Here is a 17,246-nt window from a genome sequence, read left to right on the forward strand (position 1 = left end):
TGGGCGAGCTGCCATAGTCTCCTGGTGTGGATGAGCTGCCATAGTCTCCTGGTGTGGACGAGCTGTCATAGTCTTCTCGAGTGGACGAGCTGCTATAGTCTCCTGGTGTGGACGAACTGCTATAGTCTCCTGGTGTGGACGAGCTGCCATAGTCTCCTGGTGTGGATGAGCTGCCATTGTCACCTGTCGTGGACGAGCTGCCATAGTCTCCTGGCGCTGATGAGTTGCTATAGTCTCCAGGTGTGGACGAACTGCTATAGTCTCCTGGTGTGGATGAGCTGCCATAGTCTCCTGGTGTGGACGAGCTGTCATAGTCTCCAGGTGTGGACGAACTGCTATAGTCTCCTGGTGTGGACGAGCTGCCATAGTCTCCTGGTGTGGATGAGCTGCCATTGTCACCTGTCGTGGACGAGCTGCCATAGTCTCCTGGCGCTGATGAGTTGCTATAGTCTTCTAGAGTGGACGAGCTGCCATATTTTCCTGGCGTGGACGAGCTGCCATTGTCTCCTGGCGTGGATGAGTTGCTATAGTCTTCTTGAGTGGAAAATCTGCCATAGTCTTCTTGAGTTGATGACCTGCCATAGTCTTCTAGAGTGGATGAGCTGCCATAGTCTTCTAGAGTGGATGAGCTGCCATATTCTCCTGGCCTGGGCGAGCTGCCATAGTCTCCTGGGGTGGACGAGCTGCCATAGTCTCCTGGTGTTGACGAGCTGTCATAGTCTTCTAGAGTGGACGATCTGCTATAGTCTCCTGGTGTGGATGAGCTGCCATAGTATCCTGGTGTGGATGAGCTGTCATAGTCTCCTGGCGTGGACAAACTGCTATAGTCTCTTGGTTTGGATGAGCTGCAATAGTCTCCTGGCCTGGGCGAGCTGCCATAGTCTCCTGGTGTGGAAGAGCTGCCATAGTCTCCTGGCGTGGACGAGCTGACATAGTCTCCTGGCGTGGATGAGTTGCTAGGATCTACTAGAGTGGACGAGCTGCCAAATTCTCCTGGCGTGGACGAGTTGCCAAAATCTCTTGGCATGGATGAGCTGCTATAGTCTCCTGGTGTGGATGAGCGGACGAGCTCCAGAGTGGACGAGCTGCCATAGTCTTCTGGCGTGGACGAGCTGCCATAGTCTCCTGGCGTGGATGAGTTGCTAGGGTCTTCTAGAGTGGACGAGCTGCCATATTCTCCTGGCGTGGACGAGTTGACATAATCTCCTGGCATGGATGAGCTGCTATAGTCTTCTAACGTGGACGAGCTGCCAAAGTCACCTGGCGTGGATGAGTTGCTTTAGTCTTCTAGAGTGGACGAGCTGCCATAGTCTTCTAGAGTGGACGAGCTGACATAGTCTTCTAGAGTGGATGAGCTGCCATTGTCTTCTAGATTGGATGAGCTGCCATATTCTCCTGGCGTGGACAAGATGCCATTGTCTCCTGGTGTGGACGAGCTGTCATAGTCTTCTAGAGTGGATGAGCTGCTATAGTCTCCTGGTGTGGATGAGCTGCGATAGTCTACTGGTATGGACGAGCTGCTATAGTCTCCTGGCCTGGGCGAGCTGCCATAGTCTCCTGGTGTGGATGAGCTGCTATAGTCTCCTGGCGTGGATGAGCTGCCATAGTCTCCTGGCGTGGACGAGCTGTCAAAGTCTTCTAGAGTGGACGAGCTGCTATAATCTTCTAGGGTGGATGAGCTGCCATAGTCTCCTGGCGTGGACGAGCTGCCAAAGTCTTCTAGAGTGGATGAGCTGCTATAATCTTCCAGAGTGGATGAGCTGCCATAGTCTCCTGGCATGGACGAGCTGCCATAGTCTCCTGGCGTGGACGAGCTGCCATAGTCTCCTGGCGTGGATGAGTAGCTATAGTTTTCTAGAGTGGACGAGCTGCCATATTCTCCTGGCGTGGACGAGCTGTCAAAGTCTTTTAGAGTGGATGAGCTGCTATAATCTTCCAGAGTGGATGAGCTGCCATAGTCTCCTGGCATGGACGAGCTGCCATAGTCTCCTGGCGTGGACGAGCTGCCATAGTCTCCTGGCGTGGATGAGTAGCTATAGTTTTCTAGAGTGGACGAACTGACATATTCTCCTGGCGTGGACGAGTTGCCATATTCTCCTCGCATGGATGAGCTGCTATAGTCTCCTGGTGTGGACGAGCGGATGAGCTCTAGAGTGGACGAGTTGCCACAGTCTTATAGCGTGGACGAGCTGCCATAGTCAAGCTGCTATAGTCTCCTGGTGTGGATGAGCTGCTATAGTCTCCTTGCCTGGTCGAGCTGCCATAGTTTCCTGGTGTGGATGAGCTGCCATAGTCTCCTGGTGTGGACGAGCTGTCATAGTCTTCTCGAGTGGACGAGCTGCTATAGTCTCCTGGTGTGGATGAGCTGCCATAGTCTCCTGGTGTGGACGAGCTGTCATAGTCTCCTGGTGTGGACGAACTGCTATAGTCTCCTGGTGTGGACGAGCTGCTATAATCTCCTGGCCTTGGCGAGCTGCCATAGTCTCCTGGTGTGGACGAGCTGCCATAGTCTCCTGGCGCTGATGAGTTGCTATAGTCTTCTAGAGTGGACGAGCTGCCATATTCTCCTGGCGTGGACGAGCTGCCATAGTCTCCTGGCGTGGATGAGTTGCTATAGTCTTCTAGAGTGTACGAGCTGCCATAGTCTTCTTGAGTTGATGACCTGCGATAGTCTTCTAGAGTGGATGAGCTGCCATATTCTCCTGGCGTGGGCGAGCTGTCATAGTCTCCTGGTGTGGACGAGCTTTCATAGTCTCCTGACGTGGTGGAACTGCTATAGTCTCCTGGTGTGGATGAGCTGCTATAGTCTCCTGGCCTGTGTGAGCTGCCATAGTCTCCTGGTGTGGATGAGCTGCCATAGTCTCCTGGTGTGGACGAGCTGTCAAAGTCTTCTAGAGGTGACGAGCTGACATAGTCTTCCAGAGTGGATGAGCTGCCATAGTCTGCTGGCGTGGACGAGCTGCCATATTCTCCTGCCGTGGACGAGCTGCCATAGTCTTCTAGAGTGGACGAGCTGCCATCGTCTTCTAGAGTGGATGAGCTGCCATAGTCTTCTAGAGTGGATGAGCTGCCATAGTCTTCTAGAGTGGATGAGCTCCCATAGTTTTCTAGAGTGGATGAGCTGTCATAGTCTCCTGGTGTGGATGAGCTGCCATAGTCTTCTAGAGTGGATGAGCTGCCATAGTCTTCTAGAGTGGACGAGCTCCCAAAGTTTTCTAGAGTGGATGAGCTGCCATAGTCTTCTAGAGTGGATGAGCTGTCATATTCTCCTGGCGTGGACGAGCTGCCATAGTCTTCTAGAGTGGACGAGCTGCCATATTCTCCTGGCATGGACGAGCTGCCATCGTCTTCTAGAATGGATGAGCTGCCATAGTCTCCTGCGTGGATGAGCTCCCATAGTTTTCTAGAGTGGATGAGCTGCCATAGTCTCCTGGTGTGGATGAGCTGCCATAGTCTTCTAGAGTGGATGAGATCCCATAGTTTTCTAGAGTGGACGAGCTCCCATAGTCTTCTAGAGTGGATGAGCTGCCATAGTCTTCTAGAGTGGATGAGCTGCCATAGTCTTCTAGAGTGGATGAGCTCCCATAGTTTTCTAGAGTGGATGAGCTGTCATAGTCTCCTGGTGTGGATGAGCTGCCATAGTCTTCTAGAGTGGATGAGCTGCCATAGTCTTCTAGAGTGGACAGCAAAGTTTTCTAGAGTGGATGAGCTGCCATATTCTTCTAGAGTATGAGCTGTCATATTCTCCTGCAGTGGATCAGCTTAGTCTTCTAAATGGACAGCTGCCATATTTTCCTGGCATGGACGAGCTGCCATCGTCTTCTAGAATGGATGAGCTGTCATATTCTCCTGGCGTGGACGATCTGCCATAGTCTTCTAGAGTGGATGAGCTGCCATAGTCTTCTAGAGTGGATGAGCTGCCATAGTCTTCTAGAGTGGATGAGCTGCCATAGTCTCCTGGCGTGGACGAGCTGCCATAGTCTCCTGGTGTGGATTAGCTGCCATAGCCTCATTGTGTGGATTAGCTGCCATAGTCTCCTGCGTGGATGAGCTGCCATAGTTTTCTAGAGTGGATGAGCTGCCATAGTCTCATTGTGTGGATGACCTGCCATAGTCTCCTGGCGTGGATGAGCTGCCATAGTCTCCTGCGTGGATGAGCTGCCATAGTCTCCTAGAGTGGATGTGCTCCCATAGTTTTCTAGAGTGGATGAGCTGCAATAGTCTTCTAGAGTGGATGAGCTGCCATAGTCTTCTAGATTGGATGAGCTGCCATAGTCTTCTAGAGTGGATGAGCTGCCATATTCTCCTGGCGTGGGCGAGCTGTCATAGTCTCCTGGTGTGGACGAGCTGTCATTGTCTCCTGGCGTGGATGACTTGCTATAGTCTTCTAGAGTGGACGAGCTGCCATAGTCTCCTGGCGTGGACGAGCTGCCATCGTCTCCTGGTGTGGATTAGCTGCCATAGTCTCCTGGCGTGGACGACCTGCCATAGTCTCCTGGCGTGGATGAGCTGCCATTGTCTCCAGCGTGTATGAGCTGCCATAGTCTCCTAGAGTGGATGAGCTCCCATAGTTTTCTAGTGTTGACGAGCTGCCATATTCTCCTGGCGTGGACGAGCTGCCATCGTCATCTAGAGTGGACGAGCTGCCATTGTCTTCTAGAGTGGACGAGCTCCCATAGTCTTCTAGAGTGGATGAGCTGCCATAGTCTTCTAGAGTGGATGAGCTGGCATTTTCTTCTAGAGTGGATGAGCTGCCATAGTCTTCTAGAGTGGACGAGCTCTCATAGTTATCTAGAGTGGATGAGCTGCCATAGTCTTCTAGAGTGGATGAGCTGTCATAGTCTTCTAGAGTGGATGAGCTCCCATAGTTTCTAGAGTGGATGAGCTGCCATAGTCTCCTGGTGTGGATGAGCTGCCATAGTCTTCTAGAGTGGGTGAGCTGCCATAGTCTTCTAGAGTGGGTGAGCTGCCATAGTCTTCTAGAGTGGACGAGCTGCTATAATCTTCTAGAGTGGATGAGCTGCCATAGTCTCCTGGCGTGGACGAAAGGATGAGCTGCCATAGTCTTCTAGAGTGGATGAGCTGCCATCTTCTAGGCTCCCAAAGTTTTCTAGATGGATGAGCTGCCATAGTCTTCTAGAGTGGATGAGCTGTCATATTCTCCTGGCGTGGACAGCTGCCATAGTCTTCTAGAGTGGACGAGCTTATTCTCCTGGCATGGACGATTCCATCGAGCTTCTAGAATGGATGAGCTGCCATAGTCATGATCCCAAGTTTTCTAGAGTGGATGAGCTGCCATAGTCTCCTGGTGTGGATGAGCTGCCATAGTCTTCTAGAGTGGATGAGATCCCATAGTTTTCTAGAGTGGACGAGCTCCCATAGTCTTCTAGAGTGGATGTGCCATAGTTCTAGAGTGGATGAGCTGCCATAGTCTTCAGAGTGGATGAGCTCCTTGGTTTTCTAGAGTGGATGAGCTGTCATAGTCTCCTGGTGTGGATGAGTTTCTTCTAGAGTGGATGAGCTGCCATAGTCTTCTAGGTTGCTGCCATATTCTTCTAGAGTGGATGAGCTGTCATATTCTCCTGCCGTGGATCAGCTGCCATAGTCTTCTAGAGTGGACGAGCTGCCATATTTTCCTGGCATGGACGAGCTGCCATCGTCAGAATGGATGAGCTGTCATATTCTCCTGGCGTGGACGATCTGCCATAGTCTTCTAGAGTGGATGAGCTGCCATAGTCTTCTAGAGTGGATGAGCTGCCATAGTCTTCTAGAGTGGATGAGCTGCCACTCCTGGCGTGGACGAGCTGACTCCTGGTGTGGATTAGCTGCCATAGCCTCATTGTGTGGATTAGCTGCCATAGTCTCCTGCGTGGATGAGCTGCCATAGTTTTCTAGAGTGGATGAGCTGCCATAGTCTCATTGTGTGGATGACCTGCCATAGTCTCCTGGCGTGGATGAGCTGCCATAGTCTCCTGCGTGGATGAGCTGCCATAGTCTCCTAGAGTGGATGTGCTCCCATAGTTTTCTAGAGTGGATGAGCTGCAATAGTCTTCTAGAGTGGATGAGCTGCCATAGTCTTCTAGATTGGATGAGCTGCCATAGTCTTCTAAAGTGGATGAGCTGCCATATTCTCCTCTGGGCGATGTCATAGTTCCTGGTGTGGACGAGCTGTCAATGACTTGCTTAGTCTTCTAGAGTGGACATTAGTCTCCTGGCGTGGACGAGCTGCCATCGTCTTGGTGTGGATTAGCTGCCATAGTCTCCTGGCGTGGACAACCTGCCATAGTCTCCTGGCGTGGATGAGCTGCCATTGTCTCCAGCGTGTTGAGCTGCCATAGTCTCCTAGAGTGGATGAGCTCCCATAGTTTTCTAGTGTTGACGCCCATATTCTCCTGGCGTAGAGCTGGACCGTCATCTAGGAAGGTTGCAAGTGGACGAGCTCCCATAGTCTTCTAGAGTGGATGATGATAGTCTTCTAGAGTGGATGAGCTGGCATTTTCTTCTAGAGTGGATGAGCTGCCATATTCTTCTAGAGTGGATGAGCTGCCATAGTCTCCTGGCGTGGATGAGTTGCTATAGTCTTCTAGAGTGGATGAGCTGCCATAGTCTTCTTGAGTTGATGACCTGCCATAGTCTTCTAGAGTGGATGAGCTGCCATATTCTCCTGGCGTGGGCGAGCTGTCATAGTCTCCTGGCCTGTGTGAGCTGCCATAGTCTCCTGGTGTGGATGAGCTGCCATAGTCTCCTGGTGTGGACGAGCTGCCAAAGTCTTCTAGAAGTGACGAGCTCCCATAGTTTTCTAGAGTGGATGAGCTGTAATAGTCTTCTAGAGTGGATGAGCTGCCATAGTCTTCTAGAGTGGATGAGTTGCCATAGTCTTCTAGAGTGGGCGAGCTGTCATAGTCTCCTGGCGTGGACGAGCTGCCATAGTCTTCTAGAGTGGACGAGCTCCCATAGTCTTCTAGAGTGGATGAGCTGCCATAGTCTTCTAGAGTGGATGAGCTGGCATTGTCTTCTAGAGTGGATGAGCTCCCATAGTCTTCTAGAGTGGACGAGCTGCCATAGTCTTCTAGAGTGGACGAGCTCCCATAGTCTTCTAGAGTGGATGAGCTGCCATAGTCTTCTAGAGTGGATGAGCTGGCATTGTCTTCTAGAGTGGATGAGCTGCCATAGTCTTCTAGAGTGGATGAGCTCCCATTGTTTTCTAGAGTGGATGAGCTGCCATAGTCTCCTGGTGTGGATGAGCTGCCATAGTCTTCTAGAGTGGATGAGCTGCCATAGTCTTCTAGAGTGGACGAGCTGCTATAATCTTCTAGAGTGGATGAGCTGCCATAGTCTCCTGGCATGGACGAGCTGCCGTAGTCTCCTGGCGTGGATGAGTTGCTATAGTCTTCTAGAGTGGATGAGCTGCCATAGTCTTCTAGAGTGGATGAGCTGCCATAGTCTTCTAGAGTGGTTGAGCTGCCAAAGTCTTCTAGAGTGGATGAGCTCCCATAGTTTTCTAGAGTGGATGAGCTGTAATAGTCTTCTAGAGTGGATGAGCTGCCATAGTCTTCTAGAGTGGATGAGTTGCCATAGTCTTCTAGAGTGGGCGAGCTGTCATAGTCTCCTGGCGTGGACGAGCTGCCATAGTCTTCTAGAGTGGACGAGCTGCCATTGTCTTCTAGAGTGGACGAGCTCCCATAGTCTTCTAGAGTGGATGAGCTGCCATAGTCTTCTAGAGTGGATGAGCTGCCATAGTCTTCTAGAGTGGACGAGCTCTCATAGTTTTCTAGAGTGGATGAGCTGCCATAGTCTTCTAGAGTGGATGAGCTGCCATGGTCTCCTGGCATGGACTAGCTGCCATAGTCTCCTGGTGTGGATGAGCTGCCATAGTCTTCTAGAGTGGATGAGCTGCCATGGTCTTCTAGAGTGGACGAGCTGCTATAATCTTCTAGAGTGGATGAGCTGCCATAGTCTCCTGGCGTGGACGAGCTGCCATAGTCTCCTGGTGTGGATGAGTTGCTATAGTCTTCTAGAGTGGATGAGCTGCCATAGTTTTCTAGAGTGGATGAGCTGCCATAGTCTCCTGGTGTGGATGAGCTGCCATAGTCTTCTAGAGTTGATGAGCTCCCATAGTTTTCTAGAGTGGATGAGCTGTAATAGTCTTCTAGAGTGGATGAGCTGCCATAGTCTTCTAGAGTGGATGAGTTGCCATAGTCTTCTAGAGTGGGCGAGCTGTCATAGTCTCCTGGTGTGGACGAGCTGTCATTGTCTCCTGGCGTGGATGACTTGCTATAGTCTTCTAGAGTGGACGAGCTGCCATATTCTCCTGGCGTGGACGAGCTGCCATTGTCTTCTAGAGTGGATGAGCTGTCATATTCTCCTGGCGTGGATGAGCTGCCATAGTCTCCTGGTGTGGATTAGCTGCCATAGTCTCCTGGCGTGGACGACCTGCCATAGTCTCCTGGCGTGGATTAGCTGCCATAGTCTCCTGCGTGGATGAGCTGCCATAGTCTCCTGGCATGGACGACCTGCCATAGTCTCTTGGTGTGGATGATTGTAAAACAAAGTTTATTGGTCGTGTACACAGATTTTCAGATGTTATCGCAGGTGCAGCTCCAAAAGTGTAGTAATAATAATACCTAGAAAACAATACAAAACAATATGCATGTAATCCAAATGTAAAAAGAAAGAAATTAAGAAATATCAGAACGAGCAATGTGCACCATGGGAGTAACTCTGCTAAAGCCATCACACCATCACCCCACAGGACCCAGTTAGTTTCTAAGCAGGGAGGAATCCTGCTATCTAATTAAAGCCTCATGATAGCTATGATAGCTATACAGTCCAACTTGCTCATTTACACAACCTTGGTACAGACAGACAAACAAAAAGACAGAAACCTCACAGAAACCTGAGCCCATTCATAAACCCAACCTCACTTCTCTGGGATAGGATAGGAGCAGGAAAAGGAGAAAAATCGGTTGCTCTTAGCATTTGGGCAGATGCAACTGCGATCACTCTGCTCGTCTGATGCTGATAATGGGGCGATGGGAAATTCCTGTCAGGGAGTCTCAGTCGAAGACGTGGTGTAGCGCAGGCAGGGCTGTTTCGCAACCGCTTTGGCAGGCTGCATGTGTGTGTGTGTGTGTGTGTGTGTGTGTGTGTGTGTGTGTGTGTGTGTGTGTGTGTGTGTGTGTGTGTGTGTGTGTGTGTGTGTGTGTGTGTGTGTGTGTTAGACGCTAGGGCAGAGAATGAGTCATGGCATGCTCACATAACTGTCATTAAACACATTTAGAAAAACCTAAGACAATCAAGACACTCAAGTATGTGTCTGGCATGGCATTTAATTATTGAGCAATATGATAGAAGGAGAAAATGTGGTGTGGAAATACAGTGCCTTTCTCTCGCCCCATTCTTTGCAACTCTATGGTATGGTACAATGGGGGTATGACGAATCTGTTTTGACTGCTGGATAGTCACCCCTTGCACCCCATCAATTCCTTCTGAAGCATATATAGTACCTTTAGCAAAACCTGTGTTGTCATCAAATCAAGGCCCACCCCTGCCCTCCCTTCAGCAAATCAAATCACAACTCCATTTTGCTCCTCCCTTCCTATAGGCAGAAACTCAAACAGAAAATACCCGTGCTAAGGAACACTCAACGCAGGTCTGACCAATCAGAATCCATGCTTCAATATTGTTTTGATCACGCAGACTGGGATATGTTTTGCGTAGCCTCTGAGAATAATATTGACATATACTCTGACACGGTGGCTGAGTTCATCAGGAAGTGTATAGGGGATGTTGTTCCCACTGTGACTATTAAAACCTACCCAAACCAGAAACTGTGGATAGATGGCAGCATTCATGCAAAACTGAAAGCGCGAACCACCGGATTTAACCAATGCAAGGTGACTGGGAATATGGTTGAATGAAACAGTGTCGTCATTCTCTCCGTAAAGCAATCAAACAGGCAAAATGTCAGTACGGAGTTGCAATTCAATGACTCAGACACGAGACGTTTGTGGCAGGGTCTACAGACAATAATGGACTACAAAGTGAAAACCAGCCACATCGCAGACACTGACATCTTGCTCCAGGACAAGCTTAACACCTTCTTCGCCCGCTTTGAGGATAACACAGTGCCACCAAGACGGCCCGCTCCCAAGGACTGTGGGCTCTCCTTCTCCGTGGCCGATGTGAGTAAGTAATTTAAGCGTGTTAACCCTCGCAAGGTTGCAAGCCCAGATGGCATCCCTAGCCGTGTCCTCAGAACATGCGCAGACCATCTGGCTGGAGTGTTTACGGACATATTCAATCTCTCCCTATCCAAGTTTGCTGTCCCCACCTGCTTTAAGATGTCCACCACTGTTCCTGTAACCAAGAAAGCAAAGGTAACTGAACTAAATGACTATCGCCCCATAGCACTCACTTCTGTCATCATGAAGTGCTTTCAGAGGCTAGTTCAGGATCATATCGCCTCTACTTTACCTGACAACCTAGACCCACTTCAATTTGCTTACCGCCCCAAATGATCCACAGACGATGCAATCGCCATTGCACTGCACGCTGCCCTATCCCATCTGGACAAGGGGAATACCTATGTAAGAATGCTGTTCTTTGACTATAGCTCAGCCTTCAACACCAAGGTACCCTCCAAACTCATCATTAAGCTCGGGGACCTGGGTCTGAACCCCGCCCTTTGCAACTGGGTCCTGGACTTCCTGACAGACCGCCCCCCAGGTGGTGAAGGTAGGAAACAACACCTCCACTTCGCTGATCCTCAACCCTGGGGCCCCATAATGGTGTGTGCTCAGCCCCCTCCTGTACTCCCTGTTCACCCTCGACTGTGTGGCCATGCACGTCTCCAACTCAATCATCAAGTTTGCAGATGACACAACAGTAGTAGGCCTGATTACCAACAATGACGAGACGGCCTACAGGGAGGAGGTGAGGGCCCTGGCAGAGTGGTGAAAGGAAAATAACCTTTCACTCAACGTCAACAAAACGAAGCAGCTGATTGTGAACTTCAGGAAATAGCAAAGGGAGCTCCCCGTCCTCGGTGTACATGGCTGTATCACCGCCTGGTATGGCGACTGCACCACCAACAACCGCAGGGCTCTCCAGAGGGTGGTGTGGTCTTCCCAACGCATCACCGGGGGCACATTGCCTGCCCTCCAGGACATCTACAGCACCCGATGTCATAGGAAGGCCAAAGAGATCATCAAGAACATCAATGACCATGGCCTGTTCACCCTACTATCATCCAGAAGGGGAGGTCAGTACAGGTGCCTCAAAGCTGGGACCAAGAGACTGAAAAACAGCTTCTATCTCAAAGCCAACAGACTGTTAAATAGCCATCACTAGCTGACCACCACCCGATTACTCAACACTGCACCTTAGAGGCTGTTGACCTATATACATAGACATGGAATAACTGGCCACTTTAATAATGTAACACTAGTAACTTTATTAATGTTTACATAGTGCTTTCTCATGTCATATGTATAGACTGTATTCTATTCTACTGTATTTTAGTCAATGCCACTACAACATTGCTTGTCCTAATATTTATATATTTCTTAATTCCATTCTTTTGCTTTTAGATTTGTGTGTATTGTTCCGAATTGTTAGATACAACTGCACTGTTCGAGCTAGGAACACAAGCCTTTCTCTACACACACAATAACATCAGCTAAATATGTGTATGTGACCAATACATTTTGATTTGATTTGAACTCCTTTGTTTTCTTTTTTCATTTGAAAAACATCTCTCGTATTAGGTTGACTTTGCCTAGTGCAAGACCAGGACCAATGTGCCAAGAACAACACAACAGAAATACAAAATAGAACATATGTCTTTGTCAAACATTAAAATGATAAAGGAACGACCAAACACTGAACACTGCCAGACAAGTTCACATTAAATAAGGAGATGTATTTAGACAACCATAATGGCACCGCTGAAAAAGTCACTGATTATTCATTAGCAGCAACCTCTGATCCCCTAAAGTAGGCAAATTGTTGGTGGATTCACCTAAGAGAGCAGGCTATATTTAGGAAGCGAATAGTCCCTCTCTCTCATGACATAATTTCAACATGTTAACCCATGTATTCAGAATCTTCATTCCTGCCAAACACAGGCCTAGATTTAACCAGTTCCAGCTGACCCACAACTGGAGAGCAGTTTCATTGTTCTGTTAAGGCCATGTCGGAGGTGTAAACTGCATTGGAGCTGTCAAATCGGTGAGCGAATGCTCTTCTTGTCATTAGCCAGGTTTGAATTGACCCAGGTTTTTTCATCGAAAGCAAATTCTCTAAAGATTAACAACAATTGTATCCGTTCGACAGATGACAAATGATGCAACAAACAATGATGGAAACTGTTTTTCAAATCAATTATGATTGCCGAATAGTTTTGAAGATACACAGGGGACACAATGTCATCGCATAACTATAATGTTCCACTCCACATTTAATTCTAAATGCCTACCCCTTGCAAAAACATATTTTTTTTACTATCCAAATTTAGTTTATTTGCAGAATGCCTGAATTGCTTTGCCTTGCTCTTCTGGTTGGCTGACAAGTTTCACCATCCAATTATTTCAGGTCCACAGGAGTGCAAGTTTCCCCATTGCAAGGACCTTTGGCGATATGTTGGCACATGATGATTATTAGACTATGGCAAATATTAGTCAATTCTTGCATTCTATCAGGCGATACAGGCTGTCGCCAATTTATTAATGCGGAATATGCCTAAATGGGTAATGGAAGCACTTCAACCACTTGGCACTTGGCATCCATGAATGCACTGTACAAGGCTGAGATTATAACTAATTGCAAGGTCCGCAATAGGGCCATGAGCCACTTGCTGATTTGACAACTCCAACTCCAACGCAGTACACCTCTGACATCGCCTAAATAAAAACAATGAAACTGTTATGCAGTTGTCGGTTGTCGCGGGTTAGCTCCTGGCTAAACTGGAGTTCAATCAATGAGATGAGATTGGAGATGATGGTTAGAGCTGCCTTGCCCTCTTAAAAACACAAAATTTGAGGTAGCTATTCACAAGAAGTATTGCCTGATGTGAACCATGCATAGAACAAAAGAGATCTCAGAAGACCTAAGCTTAAGAATTGTTGACATGCATAAAGCTGGAAAGGGTTACAAAAGTATCTCTAAAAGCCTTGATGTTCATCAGTCTGCGGTAAGACAAATTGCCTATAAATGGAGAAAGTTCAGCACTGTTGCTACTCTCCCTAGGAGTGGCTGTCCTGCAAAGATGACTGAAAGAGCACAGCGCAGAATGCTGAATGAGGTAAAGAATCCTAGAGTTTCAGAAGTATATAAATCATAGATGAAGTACATAGATGAAGCAGACATTTAATAATGAACGGACATATAACGAGACAGGAACAGCGTCACTGTCACGCCCCGGTCGTAATATATTGTGTTTGTCTTCATTTATTTGGTCAGGCCAGGGTGTGACATGGGTTTATTGTGGTGTGTTTTGTCTTGGGGTTTTGTGGGGTGTTGGGTGTGTGGCTTAGTGGGGTTATCTAGCAAGGTCTATGGCTGTCTGGAGTGGTTCTCAATCAGAGGCAGGTGTTTATGGTTGTCTCTGATTGGGAACCATATTTAGGCAGCCATATTCTTTGAATATTTCATGGGTGATTGTTCCTGTCTCTGTGTTTGTGTTCACCAGATAGGCTGTATAGGTTTTCACGTTCCGTTTGTTGTTTTTGTATAATTCGTTATTTCATGTCTAGTTCATTTATTAAAGAACATGAATAACTACCACGCTGCATTTTGGTCCACTTCTCCTTCGACAGACGAGAACCGTTACAGTCACCAAACTAATAATACAAGCAAAAAACAATTAATGCAGAAGTGGGGAACAGAGTTGGGGAACTGATAAATATAGGGGAGGTAATAACAGGTGATGATTGAGTCCAGGTGAGTCCAATATCGCTGATGCGCGTGACAAGGGAAGGCAGGTGTGCGTAATTTTTTCATTTTTTTTATTTATTTCACCTTTATTTAACCAGGTAGGCTAGTTGAGAACAAGTTCTCATTTACAACTGCGACCTGGCCAAGATAAAGCATAGCAGTGTGAACAGACAACACAGAGTTACACATGGAGTAAACAATTAACAAGTCAATAACACAGTAGAAAAAAAGGGGAGTCTATATACAATGTGTGCAAAAGGCATGAGGAGGTAGGCGAATAATTACAATATTGCAGATTAACACTGGATTGATAAATGATCATGTACAGGTAGAGATATTGGTGTGCAAAAGAGCAGAAAAGTAAATAAATAAAAACTGTGGGGATGAGGTAGGTGAAAATGGGTGGGCTATTTACCAATAGATTATGTACAGCTGCAGCGATCGGTTAGCTGCTCAGATAGCTGATGTTTGAAGTTGGTGAGGGAGATAAAGGTCTCCAACTTCAGCGATTTTTGCAATTCGTTCCAGTGACAGGCAGCAGAGTGCTGGAACGAAAGGTGGCCGAATGAGGTGTTGGCTTTAGGGATGATCAGTGAGATACACCTGCTGGAGCGCGTGCTACGGATGGGTGTTGCCATCGTGACCAGTGAACTGAGATAAGGCGGAGCTTTACCTAGCATGGCCTTGTAGACGACCTGGAGCCAGTGGGTCTGGCGACGAATATGTAGCGAGGGCCAGCCGACTAGAGCATACAAGTCGCAGTGGTGGGTAGTATAAGGTGCTTTAGTGACAAAACGGATGGCACTGTGATAAACTGCATCCACTTTGCTGAGAAGAGTGTTGGAAGCAATTTTGTAGATGACATCGCCGAAGTCGAGGATTGGTAGGATAGTCAGTTTTACTAGGGTAAGCTTGGCAGCGTGAGTGAAGGAGGCTTTGTTACTGAATAGAAAGCCGACTCTTGATTTGATTTTCGATTGGAGATGTTTGATATGGGTCTGGAAGGAGAGTTTGCAGTCTAGCCAGACACCTAGGTACTTATAGGTGTCCACATATTCAAGGTCGGAACCATCCAGTGTGGTGATGCTAGTCGGGCATGCGGGTGCAGGCAGCGATCGGTTGAAAAGCATGCATTTAGTTTTACTAGCGTTTAAGAGCAGTTGGAGGCCACGGAAGAAGTGTTGTATGGCATTGAAGCTCGTTTGGAGGTTTGATAGCACAGTGTCCAATGACGGGCCGAAAGTATATAGAATGGTGTCGTCTGCGTAGAGGTGGATCAGGGAATCGCCCGCAGCAAGAGCAACATCATTGATATATACAGAGAAAAGAGTCGGCCCGAGAATTGAACCCTGTGGCACCCCCATAGAGACTGCCAGAGGACCGGACAGCATGCCCTCCGATTTGACACACTGAGCTCTGTCTGCAAAGTAATTGGTGAACCAGGCAAGGCAGTCATCCGAAAAACCGAGGCTACTGAGTCTGCCGATAAGAATATGGTGATTGACAGAGTCGAAAGCCTTGGCAAGGTCGATGAAGACGGCTGCACAGTACTGTCTTTTATCGATGGCGGTTATGATGTCGTTTAGTACCTTGAGTGTGGCTGAGGTGCACCCGTGACCGGCTCGGAAACCAGATTGCATAGCGGAGAAGGTACGGTGGGATTCGAGATGGTCAGTGACCTGTTTGTTGACTTGGCTTTCGAAGACCTTAGATAGGCAAGGCAGAATGGATATAGGTCTGTAACAGTTTGGGTCCAGGGTGTCTCCCCTTTGAAGAGGGGGATGACTGCGGCAGCTTTCAATCCTTGGGGATCTCAGACGATATGAAAGAGAGGTTGAACAGGCTGGTAATAGGGGTTGCGACAATGGCGGCGGATAGTTTCAGAAATAGAGGGTCCAGATTGTCAAGCCCAGCTGATTTATACGGGTCCAGGTTTTGCAGCTCTTTCAGAACATCTGCTATCTGGATTTGGGTAAAGGAGAACCTGGAGAGGCTTGGGCGAGGAGCTGCGGGGGGGCCGGAGCTGTTGGTCGAGGTTGGAGTAGCCAGGCGGAAGGCATGGCCAGCCATGGAGAAATGCTTGTTGAAGTTTTCAATAATCATGGATTTGTCGGTGGTGACCGTGTTCCCTAGCCTCAGTGCAGTGGGCAGCTGGGAGGAGGTGCTCTTGTTCTCCATGGACTTCACAGTGTCCCAGAACTTTTTGGAGTTGGAGCTACAGGATGCAAACTTCTGCCTGAAGAAGCTGGCCTTAGCTTTCCTGACTGACTGCGTGTATTGGTTCCTGACTTCCCTGAACAGTTTCATATCGCGGGGACTGTTCGATGCTATTGCAGTCCGCCACAGGATGTTTTTGTGCTGGTCGAGGGCAGTAAGGTTTGGAGTGAACCAAGGGCTGTATCTGTTCTTAGTTCTGCATTTTTTGAACGGAGCATGCTTATCTAAAATGGTGAGGAAGTTACTCTTAAAGAATGACCAGGCATCCTCAACTGACGGGATGAGGTCAATGTCCTTCCAGGGTACCCGGGCCAGGTCGATTAGAAAGGCCTGCTCACAGAAGTGTTTTAGGGAGCGTTTGACAGTGATGAGGGGTGGTCGTTTGACTGCGGCACTGTAGCGGATACAGGCAATGAGGCAGTGGTCGCTGAGATCCTGATTGAAGACAGCGGAGGTGTATTTGGAGGGCCAGTTGGTCAGGATGACGTCTATGAGGGTGCCCTTGCTTACAGAGTTAGGGTTGTACCTGGTGGGTTCCTTGATGATTTGATAATGGATGATAGGAGGGGGGGGGGGCGTGAGCTGACGTGATATCTACGATACGTAAAACACTAAACAAGGATGGTGTTCATGGGAGGACACCACGGAAGAAGCCACTGCTGTAAAAAAAACAACAGTGCTGCACGTCTGAAGTTTGCAAAAGTGCACCTGGATGTTCCACAGCACTACTGGCAAAATATTCTGTGGACCGATGAAACACACCACACTATGTGTGGAGAAAAAAAGGCACAGCACACCAACATGAAAACATCATCCCACCTGTAAAGTATGGTGGAGGGAGCATCATGGTTTGGGGCTGCTTTGCTGCCTCAGGGCCTGGACAGCTTGCTATCATCAACGGAAAAATGAAATGTTAGGCTATCTGTTTGCCAATTGAAGTTCAACTGAAGTTGGGTGATGCAGCAGGACAACGACCAAAAACATAGAAGTAAATCAAGAACATAGTGGCTTCAACAGAAGAAAATACGCCTTCTGGAGTGGCCCTGTCAGATTCCTGACCTCAACTCGATTGAGATGCTGTGGAATGACCTCAA

The 17,246-nt window shown here is 48.3% G+C and overlaps 3 protein-coding genes across 3 annotated transcripts; all 3 read right to left on the reverse strand.

Moving 5' to 3' along the window:
* Positions 1-2,148: 2,148 nt before the first annotated feature.
* On the reverse strand, positions 2,149-3,330 carry LOC135559305 (uncharacterized). The gene has a single exon (XM_064993493.1). It carries the CDS (start codon positions 3,328-3,330, stop codon positions 2,149-2,151), a length of 1,182 nt encoding a protein of 393 aa, XP_064849565.1.
* A 20-nt stretch (positions 3,331-3,350) lies between these two features.
* LOC135559306 (uncharacterized) lies at positions 3,351-5,885 on the reverse strand. Its single transcript, XM_064993494.1, has 5 exons — positions 5,698-5,885; positions 4,483-4,925; positions 4,106-4,441; positions 3,787-3,984; positions 3,351-3,673 (listed from the first exon to the last, which is right to left on the reverse strand). The coding sequence occupies exons 1-5, from the start codon at positions 5,883-5,885 to the stop codon at positions 3,351-3,353; spliced, it is 1,488 nt and encodes a 495-aa protein (XP_064849566.1).
* A 567-nt stretch (positions 5,886-6,452) lies between these two features.
* Positions 6,453-7,832, reverse strand: LOC135559307 (uncharacterized). Its single transcript, XM_064993495.1, has one exon. It carries the CDS (start codon positions 7,830-7,832, stop codon positions 6,453-6,455), a length of 1,380 nt encoding a protein of 459 aa, XP_064849567.1.
* Between the last annotated feature and the right edge of the window lie 9,414 nt (positions 7,833-17,246).

Source organism: Oncorhynchus masou, chromosome 18 (genome assembly GCF_036934945.1).
Source record: "Oncorhynchus masou masou isolate Uvic2021 chromosome 18, UVic_Omas_1.1, whole genome shotgun sequence".
Lineage (NCBI taxonomy): Eukaryota > Metazoa > Chordata > Actinopteri > Salmoniformes > Salmonidae > Oncorhynchus > Oncorhynchus masou.

Bases quoted from the DNA above. Each gene is read 5' to 3' on its own strand.
- LOC135559306 (XM_064993494.1), bottom strand. From the start codon at position 5,885: ATGGCAGCTCATCCACGCAGGAGACTATGGCAGCTAATCCACACAATG. The intron at 4,442-4,482 runs GTCGTCCACGCC...AATCCACACCAG, and splicing joins ACGCCAGGAGACTATGGCAG to GAGACGATGGCAGCTCGTCC. The intron at 3,674-3,786 runs GCAGCTGTCCAT...TGTCCACTCTAG, and splicing joins GTCCATGCCAGGAAAATATG to AAGACTATGGCAGCTCATCC.
- LOC135559307 (XM_064993495.1), bottom strand. From the start codon at position 7,832: ATGCCAGGAGACCATGGCAGCTCATCCACTCTAGAAGACTATGGCAGC.
- LOC135559305 (XM_064993493.1), bottom strand. From the start codon at position 3,330: ATGCCAGGAGAATATGGCAGCTCGTCCACTCTAGAAGACTATGGCAGC.